Raw genomic sequence first — 22,434 nt, 5'->3', positions numbered from 1 at the left:
CCCCCAGCCCCTCCCAAATATACACAGGGTGCAGGTGCAGCACAAACATGGAATCAGGAATCAAGTCGGCAGTGTTCATGCCCACTATGGCGCAAACACCCTTTTTTTTTAAATGCGCTTAAACTGCGCACGCTTGCTTGTTTCTGTGAAAAATACCACCACTCAGTCCAGCCTGCCCCTGAGCAGATTCAGACTGCACCTTGCACCAGAGTTGCACTGGGCATGAAAATAGAGCCCGACGCGTGCCCTGTGATGGACTGTGGCGACGAGTCCAAAGTGTACCCCGCTTTTTATATTAAGTCAGCTGGGATGCGCACCAGCTCACCCGCAACTGGAATGAGAACATGCGCTCAAGGATGGATGGACGCGCAGACATGATATTGGACATTGAAAACGTGGACTCGGTATTGCACACCATTTTTTTTTTCTAGCGTGGTTCAACTGACATAACAGGAATGCTGTAATATAACCAATGTGTTTTTGTACAATGTGCTAGCATATGCACTCTACTACAAGCCAACTTTCATCATCATCATCATCATCATCATCATCGTCTTCATCATCATCGTCCTCCTCCTCTTCATTCTCGTGTGTTGGTCCTAACCGGATCAGCATTGAAGTGCACTGTGAGTGCACACGCGCGCATACACACACGCACACACGCTTCAGGCTGGGTGGATGCTGCTCGGGCACCATGGAGCAAAAAGCAGCCAAGGATGAAGGCACGTCCAGGGGACAAGAGTCCTACCAGCGGCGGATGTGGAAGACTTTCCAGGAGAAAACCAAACCGTGGCTCAGTCCCAAATTGGGCTCGGAGCGTCGCGCTAGCGGCGGAGCAGAAAGCGCCAAGAAGGAGTCCGGACTGTGGATGTTCAAGAGGAAAAGCCGGGGGGCTTCATCTCGGCGCGGCTTCCGGGAGCACGGGGAGCAAGCCCGAGCTGACGGCCCGCGGAAGCCCCAAGGTGCACGTCTCGCAGCTCGTCGCGTCCCAGCAGAAGAGCTCCTCGCTGGGCTCGGCGTGTTTCGAGAAGCTGGTGGTGGACCCGGCCGTGGTCCTGCAGGAAGAGGGGCAGCTGCGGAAGAAGCCGAGTGATGCTGTGAGTACAACTCCATTGCTGTACTTAACATGAAATGTCAACGATCGTGCATATTGCATTTGACCTGAATATGCAATTACACGTTTCGTGATGATGATGGTGATGCAGAGTGCTTACTCCATGCATGATTTACATTGCTCACTTAGGCAGCTGTAACGTAGGGTGGGCCTCATGACTGCAACGTCAGTAGTACGTAATACTGTACAGTATATTATCGACATGAGTGGGCCACAATATGAGGGGTGGGCCATTTGTTTTATATTGAGAGGGAAGAAATTTCATCTGTGCTGTATGTTACACATACGTACAGCACATTTGACAATAAAGTTGTATTCAATTCAATTCAATATTAGGGACACATGTACGGATGATGTGGAGCAGCATCCTGCCTTTTATATTCGGAAGTGCATGCCAATTCTGGGAGATGCTGTGGCTGAGCGTAAAGGGCAAAATCAGTGAGGAATATTTTCTGGATTAATGCATTCGAGTTTATCATAGCAAATTCCAGATACCATCAATCTAACCACTTCATGGCTGCAAGCAAAATACAAAATGATTATTGTCATTAAAAGACTAGATAGTAAAATCTCGGGTGTACTCAACACAGGAAATTGCCCGGCGTTGAGGTTTCCAGGCGTCCCCAAAAATCTAAATTGCTAGCTCGCTAGTTTAGCATGCAGCATCAGCCACAACAAGGATTGACTATTTATAGCACCAAAAGGCACAATAACCAAACAGGATTCTACCTTTAGCCCCGATGTGACACAGGTTCCTCAATAAAGTAAAGTAAGCCATTTTAAACTAAAAAGAAAAACCTTTCCATAGTTAGAAGCAAAACTTTTGAACCCAACCGGAACAACACGATTAGGGAACAGGGACTTGGGGTGTTGAAGATCTAATTTATATATGTGTGTGTGTGTGTTTGTGTGTGTGTGTGTGTGTGTGTGTGTGTGTATATATATATATATATATATATATATATATATATACACATAATATAAACTCAAGCCACACCTCCAGGATGTGCCAAATTATTGGCGCCACCCAAAGTGTCCAGCATCATCCAGACAGAGGTCTAAAAGTGATTTAACAATCAAGTACACTTGATGCTCTCGACTAGCGTTTGGGCCGCCATTAAATCTCTCTGAGCGGCATGCACTCAACTGAAGAGGGCTTCACTCGCACTGATCTTGCAGCATCATTGCTGCGCATGCCAGTTAAATAATAGTCAAATAATGCACGATGCTCACACTGGTCCTGTGGTTTTTATGACATTGCATTAATATTGCAGAACTTGGCAAGGCGCGGTGATGTGTCTTACGCAAATTTGTCGAAATTGTTAATGTGTGTGGGCGTGTTGTCCTGCCAATCAACTAAAACCAACCTTCATTCTAATATTAAATAATACAAAAGATTGTATGAAAATTCTCTCCCTTTGCTTGTGTATTTAATGTATTTATATCCGTACCTGCAGTGAGTAATTTAATACGGATGTCGTGTGCTGCAATCACACTCGGATGACATCTTTAAAGCCCTGCGCTTAGATCGTCTCACACCAGCACGAGTGTAAGTTTGCATTATGAAAATGAGAGCTGCAAGGAAATATTTCATAAATTAGATTTGAAACTGTGCATAATAAGTACAGTATTTGGTAAGCGAGTGGTGGGAGGAGTGCCAAATTTTGAGTGTCACGTTGTGGCACATTTAATTTCCAGTGTGAAGCGTTTGATGAAAAGTGCACTTGACATCAAATCGGAAGTGTACGCGTTCCACTTTTCACTTGACTGATGTCAGTTTTTTTGTTTTTTTTTCCCAATTGCAGGTTCCAGATATTTTGTCCCTTTTTGTGTCTCTGATAAAAATAACAAATGTACTTGAAATGTCAATTTTTTTGTGTATTGGGTGAGATGCAGGTCTACCTATTGATTAGATTTGTGTGAGCCTAGTCGAGAATTAATGATGTGGCTTCGTGTTCCCTTATTGACTTCCGCTATGTTGTTTACATGATTGAATGTTTGCCTTTACCCTGGCTGCTTCATCTCACAAGACAGAAGGTGTGTGTGTGTGTGTGTGTGTGTGTGTGTGTGTGTGTGTGTGTTAAAAAAAAAAATGACAGCTTGGACGGGATGACCCCGTAACTGCTAAGTGGGAAAGGAACGGGTCATTTTTGAATGGGAACAACTACATTTAGCACTTTTATGATTGCATTTATGATTAAAAAAGAAAAAAAAAATCTCTTCCAAAGTTATTTGAAGGGTAAACATTTCGATGACTCACTCTCACAATATGACTTTCAGAGCAAAACAGCGGCATATTCAACAATGGAGAAACAAAAGATGAGTTTACGTCACGTCCCCAAAAATAAGACAAGCGTAATGTAGGTCGCAGTGGAGTAAATAAAGCTCGGTGTGTATTTTGTGCTGTGAGATTTGTTATCTTTGTTTCAAGTGTACTCGATCAGATCAGATGGAACACTTTGAAAATATTCAGGCTCTGCATGTACTCTATGAAGCAGAGAAGTGGGTTTTTGTGTCAAGAGTTTTTTTTTTTTTTTTTCTGCACGGCTATTGCCTCAGGCTGTAGCCACAACTATTGAGACACTCTTCACTGACGCATAAACAAAAGTAAATATCGGGTCTTCACTTTGAAGCTACTTCCATCGACAAATCCATTTTTCAATCCCTGTCATCAATTTATTGTCCGTCCATTCCGGAACGATGTCTAGTCCAGCTCCACATGAAATAACGGTGTCGGTGGAGCGTATCCTACCGATATAAAACAAGCATGGAAAGGATCCAGTGGAATATGTTTTGTCTTGTATACATGGAAGGCATTTGGGCGCGCGTGGCTCGGGAAGTGAGCAGTGTGTTGATGTAAATCCTCCCAACTTGTACGTCTGCCAATAGCTTGTGGCCTCCTTCTAGAAATGTCACGGTGGCGTTTCCAGAATGAAGATTCAACGCGGCTTGTGAGACTGCTGGTTGTCACCGACACGCACGCGATTGCCACTGACTGCAATGTTGTCTGGAGCAAATGGAATCGGCCAAGACAAACACATTCAATGCGCGACGCCATTTGGAGATGATAGATTTTTTTTTTTTTTGGAATCGGCCAAGACAAACACATTCAATGCGCGGCGCCATTTGGAGATTATAGATTTTTTTTTTTTTTTTTTAGCGCTAAGATGATGGTGAAGTTTCTTCCTCCCACATGTGATGCTGCCTTTTTCTTGGCACTGAGAATCCGTGAGCAACACGCAAAGCAGTCGTTTGCCGCGTCCAACTGAGAGCAGCAATCGCGATTAGTTTCCGAGGAGCAATGCGGACTCAGTCACGTCCGATGCCAAAGATGAGCAGTTTGATTATTTGACAGATTTTTAAAAGCAATCAATAGTTTGACTGTGAAATATTTCAAAATGTGAATGATCAATCGGAATTACAGCTGATGATATCTGTAACCAAGCTCACCTTACTGTGTGTATGCCAAGAGATCATCTTTTATACAATGCCCATGTTTACATATTCTTAAAACCACATTTTTAGAAAATGATCTGAGTGTCAGGGGAGAGAAGTCAGATTTTTCAATGCTGTTGTTTTGAAATGTGCAGTCTCATCTCAAGTGGAATGACATTTCACAAGACAAGAAATTCAGACGCAAGTGTGACGCAGAGTAGACAGCTGGTGTCGTTCATAAATATGTGAATGACGGGGATCAAACTCTGAATCATTTTGTTGTATTTTAATTATTATTATTTTTTTAATCATTGTACTGGGCGGCACAGCTATCGTGGGACACGAATGATTGGGGGTGCACCGCCGTCTCCCAACTGCAAAGATGTGTTTCCGTCATGTTAGGAATCCAGTGCGCCTCATTTAAAGGGAATGAAAGGAGCCACTTTGATTGGCCATGATTGAAGTCGGCTCCGCCCACTCCCACAGCGATGCAGCCCTCCCTCTCGCAGATACGTCAGCCTCGGTTTTGCTGTGAAATTACCGTCGGGTGTAACATGCCTCCGTGCAGTTATGTCGCACAAGATTGACACCGCTCGCAAAATGAGAGCTTGGGGTGTTGCGATGCAACTTTTTCACTTTTGATATGATACCGAAATTGCACCCAACAGTATCGTACTGATACTGATGTCAATCCAATAGATAGGGATAATACATGCTTTTTAAAACATATTTTATGATGACATTTTAGAAGAGACTTGATGAACTATTCAAACAAAGAACAAAAGTCAACAGCAGAAGGTGTGAAAAAATATCACCCATTTATTTCAATTAGTTAGTTTACACAAATTCAACCTCAAACCTGGAAATGAAATCCATCCAGCCATCTCTCCATTCTCTAATCCACTTATCCTCATGAGGGACGCGGGCGTGCTGGCGCCTATCCCAGCTGTCTTCGGGAATAAAATACATTCAAAATGAATTAAAGGACCCACAGAAATAACCCCAATAAAGTCAATAAAAATAAAAATAAATTGTGCATTTTGAAGTTTACTTCAGTACATTAACGATCATTTTTTTACATTCACGCTGCTGGATAGAGCAGCAGGAGCAAAGTCTGGAATGGCCTGCTGGCATATAAGGCTAATGTCAGATCGTTTGGCTGGAGACGACATAATCCGATACCGCTTTTTTTTGGCCGATATCGGACCGATATCTGATATCAATATTGGATCAGAACACCCCTAATTAGAGCAATTATGATTTATGAGGTGCTTACTATTATTATGATAATTTTTTTCAGACAATGTTATCTTCTAATGGACCAAAGTAGAACAAGTTTCCTAAACTTTGCTGTCAGACAAAGAAATTAAAAAAAAAAAAAAAAAAAGTTTGTCAACTTCTGGTTGTCTAACTTTTACTCTTCGCCTTCAGTCAAACCCGTTTGTCTTCATCCCGCGAGGACATACGTTGTAGATCTCGTCCTTGCCCTCTGCAAGCCTCAAAATATATTACCGCCCTCTCCGCCAATTACCTTGAGGGCTAATCTTTATTCTGTTGTCTCCCTGATTTACTTCCTGTGATCCCATCATTAGCCTCTCTGATAGAGACACTCGACCCTTTCTAAGAGCATCTTGAGGGCAAATATAAACTATATCTCAACGGATACGCACTTTCTGTTTGGCCTGTGTTATTGTCTTCTCAAGTAGCAATCAGAATCCTGCCGAAGAGTCCCAGTTTTCAATAATGTGACTGATAGAACACAAACGGAGACAATATAGCGCTCGAAAAGCCGAAACCCGGCGCAGACATGCCAGTCGGGAGTCATGCGAGAATAGATAGAGATCAATGAGAGACGAGGAGAAGCCGCCCTCCTGCGGGGATCGATCATTTTAGAACATAACAGTGGCAGCAGGCGAAGGCCTTTGCCCAACAATTAGATATGAAACGATTTGTTCCGATCCAAGAAAAAAAAAACGTGACATGTCAAAAAGGGACAGCCCGAGAGCACCCAAAGTTCAACATCCTCCGAAACGAAGATGCACCAGACCATTGCACCAAAATGATCCTGCCGTTTTTTTCTTGCTAATATGACCTCACAGCTCAGTTGCCATGCTAACATTGAAACTCCAGTGGTCCCTTTTGTACAGGGAGACCGGAGAGGCACTGTTTGCTTTCGATTTTTATCACCACTCCTTCCAATATAGAATTCAGGAGTGTAGTGGGAATCACGCGTTATTTAATACAGAATTAAATTATTGCTTAATCGAAAGCAGGAGGTCGCCACTCAAATTCTGCACCGTAACTTGCCTCGTATGGAGAAATATTTTACATATGTCTAAATTGTACCCTCTGCTGGTCACTTCCAAGCAGTCAGTTCTCCCCCCCGCGCCTCCGTTGCTTGATCAAATTCCACATTGATTTGCCCGGCCTCCGCCCTCAACACGATTGAAATGGAGCAGCAAGTGAGCTCTGCACAGAAGCTCTTCCACTTGTGATGGGGCTGCTGGATGAAAGGCAGAGAAAAGGTCCATGCAGACCAGAATATGGCGCTGAAGGCGAGTGACCAAAGGCTGCATGCTAATGGTGTGTCATTTGCAATTCAATGTGGACCTCGCGTCCTGTGTGGTGAGTGGATATTGAATATTTGCAAATGAGTCTCCCTGCAGCCTCCATGAAGCAATATAAAAAAGTGCAGCCCATAAAACCCATTGGACAGACTGCTTGTTAGATTTCGCTCTCATCCCACCTCACAATGTCGTAATTTGGCTACTTATTATCCCATCCCTCCATTTTTAGTAGCAGAGTTAGGGTTCCCAGTAAGATGGTGCCAATCCCATCTGCTTTTGGATGACAGGCAGGGTATATATACCCTGGACTGGTTGCCAGCCAAAATCTACTACTACTACTACTACTAATAATAATAATTAATAACAAAAAAAATTTGCATCTTTCAAGTGACACAGGGTCACTTCTTTCAGTTTTAGTTTTGGTCCCGGTTACATTAAAAAAAAATTAATAAAAGGCTATGCCAGGGTTCAAAGCAAACATGATGAAGCAGCATTTCATTGTTGTGCTGCAAGTAAATGGAATAAGCTGCCATTAGAGATAAAGTGAGTCAAGTGTATATTTAAATCCAGGTTAAAAACTATGATCTTTTCCGATTTCACCGATTAAGGTCTTTCAAAGCATTTTTAAAATCACGTTCTCCAAAATCAGGTTCTCCCACTCTTCTGGTAGTCATTTTAGTAAGCTACTCACTTCTTTTGATGTTAAATATCTTTTACTCTTTTCTTTGTAAATGTTTTTAAACGTGGGACTTTTAATGATGTGAAGCACATTGAGTTGCAGTCTGTAAATCCATCTTCCTTGCCTTGCCTTCAGTTGCGTTCTTCATGATGTGAGAGTAGATTGGAGCAATATGAGCCATTTGTTATCCTTCTCAAAGTCAGCAGTAGCTTGAAGTGAAATGGCAGCCAGCAGTAATGACTGAAATGGCTTTTGATGTGTGCTATATTATCTCACGTAGGGTCAGTCTTATGTGATGGTTGCCATTCTGTCACATTACAATGGGGCTGCTTTTCAAGCCCCATGAGAGATAGACTGGCCGCTCTCTTTTTCCTGGAGCGTTCTTTCACAACAGGTGGCTGCTATTTCCAAGTCATCATAATCACAAGTGCAGAGCGAATCATCTATAAAAAGATTTTGCACTTGAGGATATTTTCAAATGTTTTTTTTTTTTTTTAATTTGACAACTTTCATGTCACTTCCTGTGTTGGCCTTGCCGGTCTGTCACTCTCGTCCTGTCTTGTCTTCATATCTCCCCTCATTATTCTTCATCTCAAAGACACGTAGTCAACATCAGGAAGAGTTTATATTTGTGACGTGACAAATTCGTCACGAAGGAGAAGTGTGCTATTCCGGTCCGTCGCATGACGCCTGTCACCTACAAACATGGCGATTTGCCAGCCTGATGTGGGTGTGCGTGCGTCCCGTGCATGACTTCTGGTGAGCTCTGTGGACGCTGTGCCTTGAGGTGATTCCTGTTCTCATTAGCTTGCATGTCGTTTCGCTGTCTGGCTGTAAAGAGACACGGAGGCGCTAATACGCTCATATCCATGTCGATATGCTCGTTTGGCCCTGAGAGAATGTCATTTTAATCTCAGCGATGAGATCCATGGATTCAATGGTGAGTTTCGTCTGCAGTTCAGATTTGACTTTTGAAATGAAAATTGTTGTGAGAAAGTCATTCTTGCGTCCCGGTGGTCCAGTGGTTAGCACGTCGACTTCACAGTGATGAGGTCGTGGGTTTGATCCTGACTCCGGCCTTCCTGTGTGGAGTTTGCATGTTCTACCCGGGCCTGCGTGGGTTTTCTCCGGGTACTCCGGTTTCCTCCCACACTCCAAAAACAGGCATGGCAGGCTGATAGAACACTCCAAAATTGTCCCTAGGTGTGAGTGTGAGTGCGGGGGGTTGTTCGTCTGCATGTGACCTGCAATTGGCTGGCAACCGGTTCAGGGTATCCCCTGCCGACTGCCCGAAGACAGCCAGGATAGGCTCAGGCAAGCCCGCGACAATGCATTCCAAAATGGATGGATTGATGTATTTCCATTCATGATTGGAAAGATGATTGGAGATTCGACTGTTTTGGCGTCAGTGTGACCTCATACACACACAAAGGTTGACCATCAATCTCCGAGGGTAAAATAGATCAATAAATAATCGGGATATCCTCAAGAAGCTCAAACTGGATCGGGCCTTGCACTTCCTGCATGACATCCTCACCATGGAGGTGTCCATCAGGCTCTAATGCCCTCTTCTGCATCACGGGGGGATAATCTGCTCTAGTTTTCCTTGGGTCAGACTCAAAAGTAATTAATCCTCACATTACTCTGCAGGCTTTGGGGTTAAAACACTGTAAACGCTTGTGCCCATTTTTTTTCTTCCTGTCCTTGCATCCCTTTTCAATTCTCGTCACTGAGTAGACACTCAGAATACAGCCGCTTCAACAATGTTGTTTTGAATTCAAGCATTTTAAATTGGAGATTGTAGTCTACTTTACGTCGCGCCGTCAGACTGCGACGCTGTAAATTAAACGCGGCTTTTTTGGGGAGAACAGGCTCGGTGCCACCTACAGGGACTGGGGGATGACGCGCCTCACTTCTCTGCTCCTGTCCCCGGTTTGAACCCGCCACCGCGAGCAACAGCGGCAAGCGAGGAAATTCTGCCGCGATGCGATGGGTGTGTGATGCTTGTTTGCTGCTTTTTTTTTTTTTTTTTTTTTTTTTTTTTTTTCTGAGTCACAGTGGAACATGATTGGCTGCTTGCAGAGATCACTTAACAACCCGCCTTTTTGAAATGAATTATAAAAGCTAGCCCCTTCTCTGAGTGAGAAGGGAGGAGTTACACGCAGAGGCGGGAAGAAGGGAGGAAGAGGAGAGAGAGCAATTGAGATTTGCTCTCGATGATGTCGTTGTGCAATTTAATTTAAAAAAAAAACACGGTGCCAGGGGGTACTAGTTAGCCCCAGGAATAACATTAGTAATCCACAGTTCTGTTCTAAAAAATCTTAGCAGTGAGGGGACCCTGTGACTGACTAAGTAGAATTAAAACAGAAGGAGAATGTTAATATTTATTTGTTTTGTTTTTTTCACTTAACATGGTACACATTTTTTCTGTCAATATTCCAAATTTGGTTTGAAAATAGATTGCGTTCAATAGAAAACAAAATGCTGTTTTTTTTAACCCAAATATTTCCAATCCAGGACATTTTATAGCTGTCACTTTAACACTGTGATACTGCAAGATATTTGCTCATGGTTATCACACACTCATGATCTAATATCAGATCATGCATAGTTTACCTTTTAACAACAACAAACACAACCACAAAATTGCTGTCACATTTTACCGACATTGCAGAAACCTTGCATCTCCATAATAATCACTTTTCAGGAAATTTCAGCAATTTGGACATTGGAAGTTTCAGACAGATGAAAGCCAAATGCAGCCCTCGAGCAATGGTTTGCCGCATCCTGGTCTAAATGTTGCAGTTGGCTGGCAACTAGTCCAGGGTGTACCCCACCTCTCGCACAAAGTCAGCCGGGACAGGCTCCAGCTCACGAGTGGTATCGAAAAATGGATGGAGAACAACAATGATGAATGGTTTTCCTTCTGGCAGGCTGCCCTCTGTCAACTTATTATTAGTCAGATTTGTGAGTTGAAAGCAATGGCGAGGAGGGAAAGCTCGAGAGACGGAGCAAGAGAGAGAGCCTGTGGAGCTTTCAAGAACGTCGCATCTGGTTGGCCTTTGCTGCGCGAGTGAGCGAGCGAGCTAGCGCGTTATATCGTAAAAGCAGCAGCGGCAATAGTACAGGAGAGTGTTCAGTGTGTCTGGATGTTAACGTGGCCTTTCTCAACTGCGGCATAAAGCTACACGGTAGGTACCATTGTTTGCTGGTATCACATTTGGATGCCAGGCTTGATTTCTTGGCAAAGCGCACACGTTTTGCTTAGGAGCGTTTCATTTTTCTATTCCTCCAAGGGCATGTCGCTTCCTTTCAGTGAGGTGATGAGGGCATGAGTCTGCCATCAAAATGTTTCCATCACTTCGTCACGTTCTGTCATTTGCATGCGGGGGATGATTTTCATACTTGCCACATTTTCCATAAACCTGAGCGGCCGCTTTGCTTATGTGGTCAGTTGCACTCGTTAATGCCCACAGAAAACAGTGTCTGCCTGTGCACTTTGTGTGGCTGTTTTTGTTTACAATGACAGGCGGGGGGGGAATGGAAGTGGAGTGGGCGTGTTGTATCCGATTTCTCATCGCGGGCAACCTGAGCAGGGCTTGTGTGACCAAGGTTGAGAAGCAATTAAATCAACTTGAAGAGACTTGATCAACTCAGACATAGCAATTCATGATCCTGTTCCTGCCACCACCTTGAGCAGACGGTTTGGAGAGATGTAGTTAATTTATGAGAGAACATCAGTCCGAGTCCTGCCGGATGCGGAACGTGATCAGAATGTGAGCTCTCTCGCCAAAAGCTAATCGGTTGCTCCAAGAAAGGCAGAAGAGGGGAAAGCCAAGACCAGAAGGGGAACAAAGTAAGGCTGACTCAAGTCGGTGAAGCGAAGATGGGAGGAAAAGCGAGAAGACAACAGTAGGTGTGAATAGCCTGAAAAAGAAGGAGCGGCCTCGTGAAAATACTCAAATGAGCCTTTTGTTGCGCTGTATAAATTCGACCGTACTGCGCCGTACGCTTTTCTGCTGTCTCGTTTCAAATTTATCCCCATTCACAGGTGCAAAACGTTATTTTTCATACCACTCGGTCATTGTGCTCGTCGAGTGCGTAATTAATCCGAACTCCGGCTGTTGTGTGTTTCGGTAGAAAAATGCCAGCATTTAACAATTGCTGAGCGTTTTTACAGTGGCTCGAAAGCATTCGTTCACTGAGCCTGGGTTGTCATCGTAATCAAAAAAATAAAATAATACAGATTGTTCTTGGTACGGTGAAATCCAGCTTTATTTACTGGCTCTCTGGAGTCAAGTGATTGGTGGCAACTGGACCGCGTTCAAGCACATTTTACTGTAAATTCAACTTCATTGCGTCCAGGATGCAAAGTCAATGGCTGCCCTGAGACTGGATGGAGAGATTGCCGCTCATATCATCAAGGAATACATGTTGAAATTAGTCCACCTGGAACGAGTGTGCAGTTGATTTTCGACATATTTTCAAATATTTTTTCATGAATGGATGATTGAATGAGTTGAGACCATGCGCTCAGTGATGTGTAGCTTCCCTTCCACTCCCCTCACGTTAACATAACACTATCGTTTTATTGTTTGGACTCGGCTATTTTTAGCCAAGGTGCCAGCGTGAGGGATACACACTGCTGTCATACTGCCTCTATGTGGAGGCTGCTTTCTTGTCAGTGTGTGTGTGTGTGTGTGTGTCTGCCAGATTGATCAGTGTAGTGACACTCAAACTTGGCACAGAGACGGGGCTCTTCATGACTTATGGTTCTGACTACCGGTACTTAGTGTACAGCGGGTAGGCCCTGTGGCAAATAGCAAGAATTTGCGAGTAACTGACGTCCTCCTTAAAAGCTTCACAATTGCCTATGGATGTCACAAGACAGGAAAGCACTACTTTTTTATTAGATGGAGCTATGGCCGGGCGGCCCGCTGGTCAACTGGTTAGCGCGTCGGCCTCACAGTGCAGAGGTGCAGGGCTCCATTCTGGCTCCGGCCTTCCTGTGTGGAGCTTGCATGTTCTCTCCCGTGCCTGTGTGGGTTTTCTCCGGGTACTGTGGTTTGCCTCCCACATTCCAAAAACATGCGTGGCAGGTTATGGAGCCAAGGCGATGTTTTAGTCTGAGATGGGGCTTCGAGTTCAGTGCAAAAACAGTGAATGGGGGCCGTGTGAAATGAATTGAAATGACAAATTAAAATGAACGGTTACCTCCTAGAAACATTCAGATGAAACTCGGGTGTTGCACACCCACAAGAGCTTTTGTCAGTCTGTTGTTCCAAAATGCTTTCTTATGGGCCTGATATGTGACATACCGCAGTCACGCCTCCCTAATGATCCAAGGCATCAAGTGTAAGGGCGAGATCCTGACAGATGCGTCGTGTTTCTGTGCCGGTGTGATGTCACGCTGGCATTGAGCGGCGTCTGGTTGGCTCATTTGGCTGCTTTCTGTAAGATTTGATGTTCGCGGCGTTCAGGTTGTCGCCGCACTCCATTCAGAGGTGATGCGCCGGCATTGGAAGAACCTGTTCAAGCACCGCAGGCTGACGTCGTGTTTTGTTGGCTGAAAATTCTGTCTTGGTTCTTAATGAGACGATATGACAAGCTTTTTATTGGCATGCCTATCTATCATTCTATTCCTCCGTATCCATTTCTCTTTGCGTTGTTCATGCTGGCATGATTTCTCAGTCGTTATCATTAATGGCTGTCTGATGTGGCCAACAACAACTTTCTCTTTGCGTTGTTCATGCTGGCATGATTTCTCCGTTGTTATATAAAAAAAACATTCCACTCTTCCCAGTGAAACTCATCCAACAGAAACTCCAAAGCTTTGTTAGTCCCATACTGCAGCCACGTTGTTTCTTCATCTTTCAAGTTGCGTTTTGCCCACTTCAAGGAGCTCCAAATACACTCTGGATAAAAGTGCTGAGACACCTAAGCATTACATCAAAGGGTCTTCCCCAAGAGATTCTGACAAAATCCAAAGTAATCTTGGGAATTAAACAGTTTCGAGAAAGCATCTTAGCCATAGGTGGGTGATTTCCCAAATTTTGCCAGTTCACCGTACATCATCTGTCCGTGGAGCTGCTTTTCAATCATTGAAACAAGCGAGCAAGCTGCTTGATGTGCTCAAAGGGGTCCACCCTCTTTTTTTTTTTGTTTGAATAATCTTCTGCATTCTAAAGCTGCTATTTAGTTGTTTTACGTCGCGGCACCGTCGCGTATAAACTTCAAGGCAATGTTGCTTAATGGAACAGGAAGGTGGTATTGATTTCCAGTTAGATGAATCCAACTGGGAATGGGTCAAGACTTTTACAAGGAAAGGCCTGTGTCCATGTTTCAGGAGCACTTTGCAGGCGGTGTTGCTCTCTTGGGATAATTTCATGTAAATGCAAAGTGCTCGAGCTGGCGAAGCCCAATTTTACAGACGCAAGATGCATTTGTCATGAACTTTCTCCTCTCCTTTCAGCGGCGCTATTTTCTTGGCCTAATTTGTAGTTCAAAGACGAACGTTATAGGGTAAAACCACTGCAACCTTCATGAAATGAAATTCATCCATCCATCCATTTTGTGATCCGCTTTATCCTCACAAGGGTCGTGGGGGCTGCCGGAGCCTATCCCAGCTGTCTTCGGACAGTAGGCGGGGGACAACCTGAACCGGTTGCCAGCCAATCGCAGGGCACGCAGAGACGAACGACCATTTGCGCTCACACTTGACAATTTGGGAATGTTCAATCAGCCTGCCATGCATGTTTTTGGAATGTGGGAGGAAACCGGAGTACCCGGATAAAACCCACGCAGGCACGGGGAGAACATGTAAGCTCCACACAGGAAGGCCGGAGCCGGAATCGAACCTTGCACCTCTGTACTGTGAGGCCAGTGTACTAACCAGTTGTCCACCATGCCACCCTAACTGAAATCTTATTTATTTATTTACGTGTTCATTTATTTACGTGTTTATTTTTCTCTGAAAATTCTTTTGATTTGACTCTGAACAGGAGCATTGTGATTTCTTCAGTTCAGCCTTACTCATAAAATAAAATTGTCAAGTAAAGTTATTTTATTTTGTTTAATTTTTTTTACAGACAACATTAAGAAGACATTTGGGCAACAGCAGCATGTCTTTAACTTTTCTATCGCACATATGTTGCCACAGAATATTTCTCATAATTCTCATTGCTGTTAAGAAAAAAACACTATACCTTCAAAGACAAACTTGAACTAATTAACAGTAATGAGTCACATTTTTGTTTAATAAACCAGCAAATACAATGAACATCTTAAGAAATCACAAAATATACTTTTAATACAACAGTGAATACATGTCACTTAATGAACACATTGACAAAATAAAAAAAGTGGGGGAAATTCATGGCCAAAACTAAAAACTGAAAATGAAAAATCCACTCACCAAAAGAAATGAAAAACGATCTTTTTAAAAACAAAAAACAAACACAAAACTCCACGGGCAGCAAGTGTGAGCTGTGTGGTTTCTTCCAAGCGATGCGTATGCTTTCCAGGGAGCTTTCTTACCCCCGGGCCAAAGGCCGTCAGCCACTCACCTCCGTGCAGTTCAGCAGGCTGTTTGACACATACGTGACTAACCGAGGTGCATCGTGGGCGGCCGCAGTGGCGTGACGCATCACTATCTGAAGAAAGATCTTTTCTTCCTGCTTTTTTCTTCTAAATTTAATCTTACCCGGAGCTCAAAAGCAATGCCCCGTGGCGGCCAGCCAACCGGGCTGTAGCTTTTGCACCGGTTAGCCTGTCCGTCTTTTACTTGCATCATCACGACATTCTGTTTCAACCGTGTTGTTGTAGTAGCAAAAGTCTTTCAGTCGAAAACCGAAAAGTCACTTTTGGGCCATTTTGACAGAAAATCTGCGGTGACTGAATTTTCTGTGTATCCCTCGCACCTGGCCCAGCTGTCTTTTGGGCCACAGGTGGGGTCGCCATCCAACCACAGTATCATCATGACATCACCACTCATGATGGATTGTTATCCATTTTTGAACCTCTTTTTTTTTATTGTGGTACTCTTATTTCCTGTTATTTTCAAAGAAAAAACATGTTAATCTTTGAGAAGTGTGTGTTATCATGTCTAATTCCTCGCATCCCTATCCTCCCTTTTTGACAGTTCTCAGATGTCTCCCCGGTTACATCTCTCAGCAGGGGCTAATGCCACTCTAGGCTGTCTCTTAATCGTCTCCAAGTGCTTCTCGAGGATTTTATTCAATCCATTTTTTTTCTTGTATTGCTATTTTTAGCTTTATCGCCGTGCAATATAGCCCACACACCGGCTGATTAATAGAGACGTAAGGAGAATAGCTTGACTCATCATGTCTCTTGTTCATGGCTCCAAAGGGAACCATGATGAGAGCCGGCTGGGGGGGGGGGTTCCCCCACCAAGTTGAAGCGAGATGATCCTCCAAAGGGCCAAAGCTTCCAAAGTAGATTGCTTAATAAGGTGCCGAGCTTGCTTTGTCTCCTTTGTGATCATCACAAAGGAGTGACGAGAATCAAAAATGCATGGAGACAAAATAATACCCCACGAACTACACATTATGAGACTTTAGACCTCGTCCATTAATAATCCGTTTCTTTTTACATTCTTTTTGTGAAAGAGACGCACTGAGATCCAGCTGGCTGGTTTTCTTCATGCAACGCAGAAAAATGCGGTGACAGCTACGTTTATTACTTGTCTCCACAGGGCATCAATATAGTGGACCCTTGTAATGCAGAGCCTCCGCCGCCCAGTCCAGCCATGTACCAGCTGGATATTGTCTTAAAGAAAGGCAACAACCTGGCCATCAGAGATCGCACAGGTAGGGGCCCCATATTTTCGTTGTATTTTATTTTATTTTTTCCATTTGACTTGATCGCAATCTTGCTGCCGATCAATACGGCGGTGTGTACAAATTCAGATATCATTGGAGATGTACATGCTCTGTAGTTTGGTCCGATCAAGCAAACTCCCAATTAGGCACATCGATCCGACTCAAGCAAAGTTGTCATTTACACCTTGAAGCGATTCATATTTTACAGTGGCAGTTAAAGAAAGTTTTGATCACGTAGTGGGCGGCGGCAGTTTGTGCAATCCAAACAAGGCAGTAGATGACATTGAATTGCTTTTCGGATAAATGAACGAGTTGCGTCCTTACTCTTAAAAGACTCCCCAGAGACCCGAGTCGCATTTGCGTGTTAACCATCATTTGTCGCTTGTTTCCATGTTTTCATGACTGTTTTTTTTTTCAGTACAACGAGCCCACATACAGCTACGTTATTAAAAAAAAAATTAAAAAATGAGCAAAGCAAAGGCATCCAGCTGCATGACTGAATGTACAGTAATTGAATCGGGTCTGTCATTACTGGACCATGGAATGACTTGTATTTCAGCCCTGTTCAATATGTCCTACTGCACCTCTTGCGTTGTGGGTAATAGGACACCCCGACTGCTGCAGCCATCTGTCAGTCCTGACAAAGCGCGCACACACGCATGCACCGTTTCAGCCGCCCACAGCCTGAGCGAGAGGCTTTTCCAAGTCTGACGACATGGAGGCGTAGTTTATAGGTACTTTCACTGTGCTGCTTTGCTGTCGTCCTCTCAAATCAGTCAACGGTGCCGCCAGGACGAGTGACACGTTGACTACGCAAGACCTTTTTTAGAGAGAAGATGCGAAGCAGACCCTGCCGATGAAATGGACACTTGTTTGAGTCATTGTTTTGTTTATACACATTTCCTAAAAAAATATCTAGTTTCTTTCCATAACCAGTCTTACGGCTATGCTCGTATTCCCAATGACACACTAGTCTCACTTAGGATGTCGTCCCAGAGACTGCAAAGGCGGTGCCAATATATACAGTATATCCAGTTCTTGTTGGTGTCCCAATACATTTGTCCATATAGCCCACCATGCTCTGAGCCAAGTGACATGGATCTCACGTCCTGTATTTATAAAATAATCACCATCATGCCGTAGGAAAGATGGAGTGTATGAAGTTAATGTGGGATCAAACTGTCATGCTGTCTCTGTGATTTCGCTGTTTAAATTAAATTAAATTTTTTATTTAAGTTTAAATTTTATTTCTCCATAACCAGTCTTACGGCTATGCTCGTATTCCCAAGGACACACTAGTCTCACTTAGGATGTCATCCCAGAGTTGGCAAAGGCGGTGCCAATATATACAGTATCTCCAGTTCTTGTTGGTGTCCCAATACATTTGTCCATATAGCTCACCATGCTCACAGCCAAGTGACATGGATCTCACGTCCTGTATTTATAAAATAATCACCATCATGCCGTAGGAAAGATGGAGTGTATGAAGTTAATGTGGGATCAAACTGTCATGCTGTCTCTGTGATTTCGCTGTTTAAATTAAATTAAATTTTTTATTTAAGTTTAAATTTTATTTCTGTAAAAAAATCCAGAATAATCATGGCTTTTTTTTTCTTTTTTTTTTTTTTAACGGTGACTGCTGTGACTCAGTATATTGTACTAAAAGCTTCTTTTATCAAACCCTTTTATTTTTGCAAAGAAATAATCACCATCATGCCGTATGAAAGATGGAGTGTATGAAGTTAATGTGGGATCAAACTGTCATGCTCCCTCTGTGATTTCGCTGTTTAAATTACATTTTATTTCTGGAAAAAAATCATGAATAATCATGTTGCGTTTTTTTTTTTTTGTTTGTTTTTTTTTTAAACGGTGACTGCTGTGACTCAGTATATTGTACTATAAGCTACTTTTATCAAACAGTTTTATTTTTGCAAAAAAAAATAACGACTAATTTCAAATATGTTCAACGATCATATCTTCATTTCCCCTAAGGCGTATGAAGCTTATTTTAGTACATGATTCAGTGGCAACATAATTACATCTTCATATATCAGTGTGAATATTTTAAGACCACTTGTCTGCCCCGCGCTGCCACATAGAGCTATTGATCATGACGATGTAATTGGAATTACAGGTTGATGATGAAAATGAAGAAGCTGAATTATTCATGATTGGAATCATAAACCCTCGTCACCAAGATCAGATAGGCCGAGCTCTAAGTTTAAACACCGTTCGGCAATAGATTCTCATCATTGTGTCGCTTGGAGGCTCGTTGGGTGTCATTGTGAAAATCCATTTGCATTATAAATACCGGAAACCCACCAGCATATCAGATAAGGTCAAAACAGAAAAAAACTAAGCTAGCTGTTAGCATGTCCGCTATCTCATTTGCTGTTGCTAACTCTCCTTGTCATTTTTATTGTGATGAATGAATAACTTGGGGGACACGGTATGCTCAACTCAACTCAACAATCAGTTGCTCCTCGCTTCATGTGGCGTCCTAATTTGGCTACTGGTCCGTTTCAGACTTTCAGACTTCCTCTGCTGACTTTGAGCACAAGGGAAAGAAAATTGCTCAAATTGAATCCGGTTATTGGCTCGCGTGAAACCCGCTTGAAGTGCCTTTATGTTTGAAACATATTTATGACCGCATTTTATCACCAAGTGTTAGCTTTATGGCCCGTGAGGCTGCTGTCACGCATCGATAATGGATGTCAACATGAACGTCTTCAACATTGGGCGTAATGTAAATGCCTATTCTTTGTTTCTTCTTGATCTTTGATCAGAGACTGTTCTTTTTGTTGGAGTATTGCTGTATTTTTGTCGTTGTCTCTGAGTCAATGAGCTGCGCCCTCCTGGCCGCTCCTTGTGAAGTGTTGCGTTAGCAATAAATAATTTTGCTTTATGTGCATTTTCAACTGCTGCTGGGAAGAAGGAGAAGAAGAAAGGGAACATCTATCCAAGATACTAGCATGGACTTTGGCCACGGGACAGGCAAATGTGTTTGCTGAGTAAACGTCTGGGCCAGCTCGCATTTATTTTATTTCAACACATTTATTTTTATTGATGTCTGCTGTTTTGATGCCGGGTTTAAATGGCATGTCAGTCGATGGGCAAAGTTGTGAAGCACTCCCGTTCAAAGTTTTCAAAATACATGCCGCATACATCCTTTTTACAAGTTTGGAAAAACATTTTTTTGAAATTATTTATCTTGGTCTAATTTTTTTTATATATATATACAAAATGGTAGCCAAAAAGATGTGCGTAGACGTTTTATACCCACTGTACTTCTTATTGACCTTTCCTTTCCATAAAGAGCATCTATGTGGAGTAGACATTGCAATCATTTCCCCTCCTAACAGACATGCCCTGTCTTGATGATACTTAAAGTGTGATCAGTCTGTTGAGCCGAACGCACTTTCTATTCCGCTCCCACCACATCAGACTTTTCCATTTCAATCGTCTCAGCTGGCTTCACCCAGCGCCACGGCTTCCGCTCGTGCGGCCCGACACCCTAGCAAGCAGCAGCAGTAGCAATCTCTCAGGACCGGAAGTGGGAGACCAACATGAACTCCATCCTGGGAAAGACCAAGCAGAGGATGTACTTTCTGTGGCGATATTCAGGACACTATTAAAGAACTTCAACAGTGTCTAAATGATCTTTAAATTTTTTTTTTTTTTTTTTATCCATGCCATCTGGAGCTTGTTGAGTAATCACAGAGCGAAAACTCATACTGGTATCGGTTAGGGGGGAAAAAAGTGGTATCGAACATCCCTAATTTTATGGATTTATTGGAGTGAGTGGCGCGGTGGTCATGAACTCCATCCTGGGAAAGACCAAGCAGAGGATTTACTTTCTGTGGCGATATTTAGGACACTATTAAAGAACTTCCAACAGTGTCCAAATGATCTTTTTTAAACTTCTTTTTTATTTTTTATCCATGCCGTCTGGAGCTTGTTGAGTACTCACCGAGCGAAAACTCGTACTGGTATCGGTTAGGGGGAAAAAAAGTGGTATCGAACATCCCTCATTTTATGGATTTATTGGAGTGAGTGGCGCGGTGGCGCCCTAGCACCATCTATTGGATAGCTCCCACTTGAAAAAAAAAAACCTGCTTGTGGACGTGGGCAACAACAACACAGCAGTAAAATACAAAATGATCATAAAAGGGCGTGTGTATTTGAGGAGACTTTACTAGTGTGCCTTTTGGGTGTTTTGGGTAGTTAATCAGGAGGATCTTGTTGTCTTTGTGGCTGGTGTCATTTGAACCGTCACCCATCAAGTCAATCGAGCAAAAAAAGGTTGTTGTTTTTTTTTTTTTTTTTAATGTCCTTTGTTTAATTTCCCCCGCTCTATTATGAAAATGATGTGGTTTTATTTTATAGCCTCCTCTTGCCAAATTGAGTGGTACTCAAGGAGTGCACTTTGTTTTGATGACTCCATGCGCCTTTATGTTGATTCTGCATCTCTGGCGAAGAAGAAAAAAAAAAGCTCAATTTTTACATGGCCTATGATAAACAACAGTAAACTCGTTTTGTGAGGCTTACATATTTACACTGGCTGTCCTCGTTGAGATACTTTCCAGCCACCAAACAGATGGTATGTACTCCTCTATAAGGAGAAATGTATTTGCTGCCGTTGTTTACCTTGAAGATGCTGACTGAAAGGATAACGCCCGAATGGGAATTCTTTGAGAATAGAATTGTCTTCTCTCCCCTCGCCATTTCTCTGGTAATCACTTTTGTCCCAGTGGATAATGGAGTGAAATCCAACAGACCAAATCAGCATGCTACTTTCCTACTTGACTTCTAAAATACATAGAACCAAAGAGAGCATTGGTTGCACCTACTCAATGTGATCTTTCATTATATCTCCCAATCATCTGGGTAATCAATTGCTTCTTCTTCTTCTTCTTATTGTCGTTGTTATTTTATAAATATGCATACTGCAATTGTACATTTGATTTCATTGTTATTGTACTCATCCTGCAAAATGTGTGCCCACATTATCTGTGAAAGGCCTGCCGTTTCTTTTTTACGTTCTGGCCATGATTTTAATGTGGAGTCTCAACCAATGAATCTGATTGGCTGCCTCCAGACTGCAAGCGACTGATGAGAACATTGATTGCCCAGTCCTTCAAAATCAATGATGCATGAAACTTTGCGAAGTGGCAAATTAAACAGAGTTCTTTTTATTTTCTGGAAAACAAAAACACAGACAATCCCTTAAGTACATTTGCTGCTTTTTTTTCCCTCTATGCTTTTTATAATGTTTGCAGACTATAGTGCATTACACTGTCTGCCAATGTGTTTGTTTCTACTCCTTATTAGTTTTTTTTAATGACTTGTTATTTTCGGCCAGTCTTAACCTCCACTACAATTTCATTGTTAGGTTTGAAGGATCTTTGTCGTAATGTTCATTTACTTCATTAGAAGCATACAGAAAAATATGTAACGAATTAGGATGAAATATTTATTTTGATTCATGCTTTTTAAAGACTCACATTTTTGGTGTCCAGATGAGATCATGTCCTTTTCCTATGAGTGTTTATTTTCTCTCCCAGGTACGAGTGATCCATATGTCAAGTTCAAAATTGCGGGGAAGGAGGTGTTCAGGAGTAAAACCATCCACAAGAACCTCAATCCAGTGTGGGATGAAAGAGCAACTCTCCTGGTGGAAAGCCTGAGGGACCCGCTGTATGTCAAGGTACAACAAGCATCAAATATACAAGTGCAGGCTTGTCTCGAGAAATGCTTGTTGAATACTTTTTTACATTTTTGAAAATCATGTGCAGTATT

The 22,434-nt window shown here is 42.8% G+C and overlaps 1 protein-coding gene across 2 annotated transcripts in view; it reads left to right on the top strand.

Annotated features, from left to right (window-relative positions):
* Positions 1-1,000: 1,000 nt before the first annotated feature.
* Positions 1,001-22,434, top strand: part of mctp1a (multiple C2 domains, transmembrane 1a) — an 84,744-nt gene continuing 63,310 nt past the window's right edge. Inside the window, exons 1-3 of one of the 2 annotated variants that reach the window (XM_019894635.1) lie at positions 1,001-1,097; positions 16,509-16,623; positions 22,200-22,342. In XM_019894635.1, coding sequence (XP_019750194.1) covers positions 16,563-16,623; positions 22,200-22,342 — 204 coding nt within the window. In that variant the 5' untranslated portion in view covers positions 1,001-1,097; positions 16,509-16,562. Of the gene's footprint in view, positions 1,098-10,912; positions 10,987-16,508; positions 16,624-22,199; positions 22,343-22,434 lie in introns of those variants that run through there. The other variant, XM_019894634.1, reaches the window with a different exon arrangement.

Source organism: Hippocampus comes, unplaced genomic scaffold (genome assembly GCF_001891065.2).
Source record: "Hippocampus comes isolate QL1 unplaced genomic scaffold, H_comes_QL1_v1.1 scaffold195, whole genome shotgun sequence".
Lineage (NCBI taxonomy): Eukaryota > Metazoa > Chordata > Actinopteri > Syngnathiformes > Syngnathidae > Hippocampus > Hippocampus comes.
Note: the sequence above shows the minus strand (reverse complement) of the source record. Positions and strands in the feature narration are given on the sequence as shown.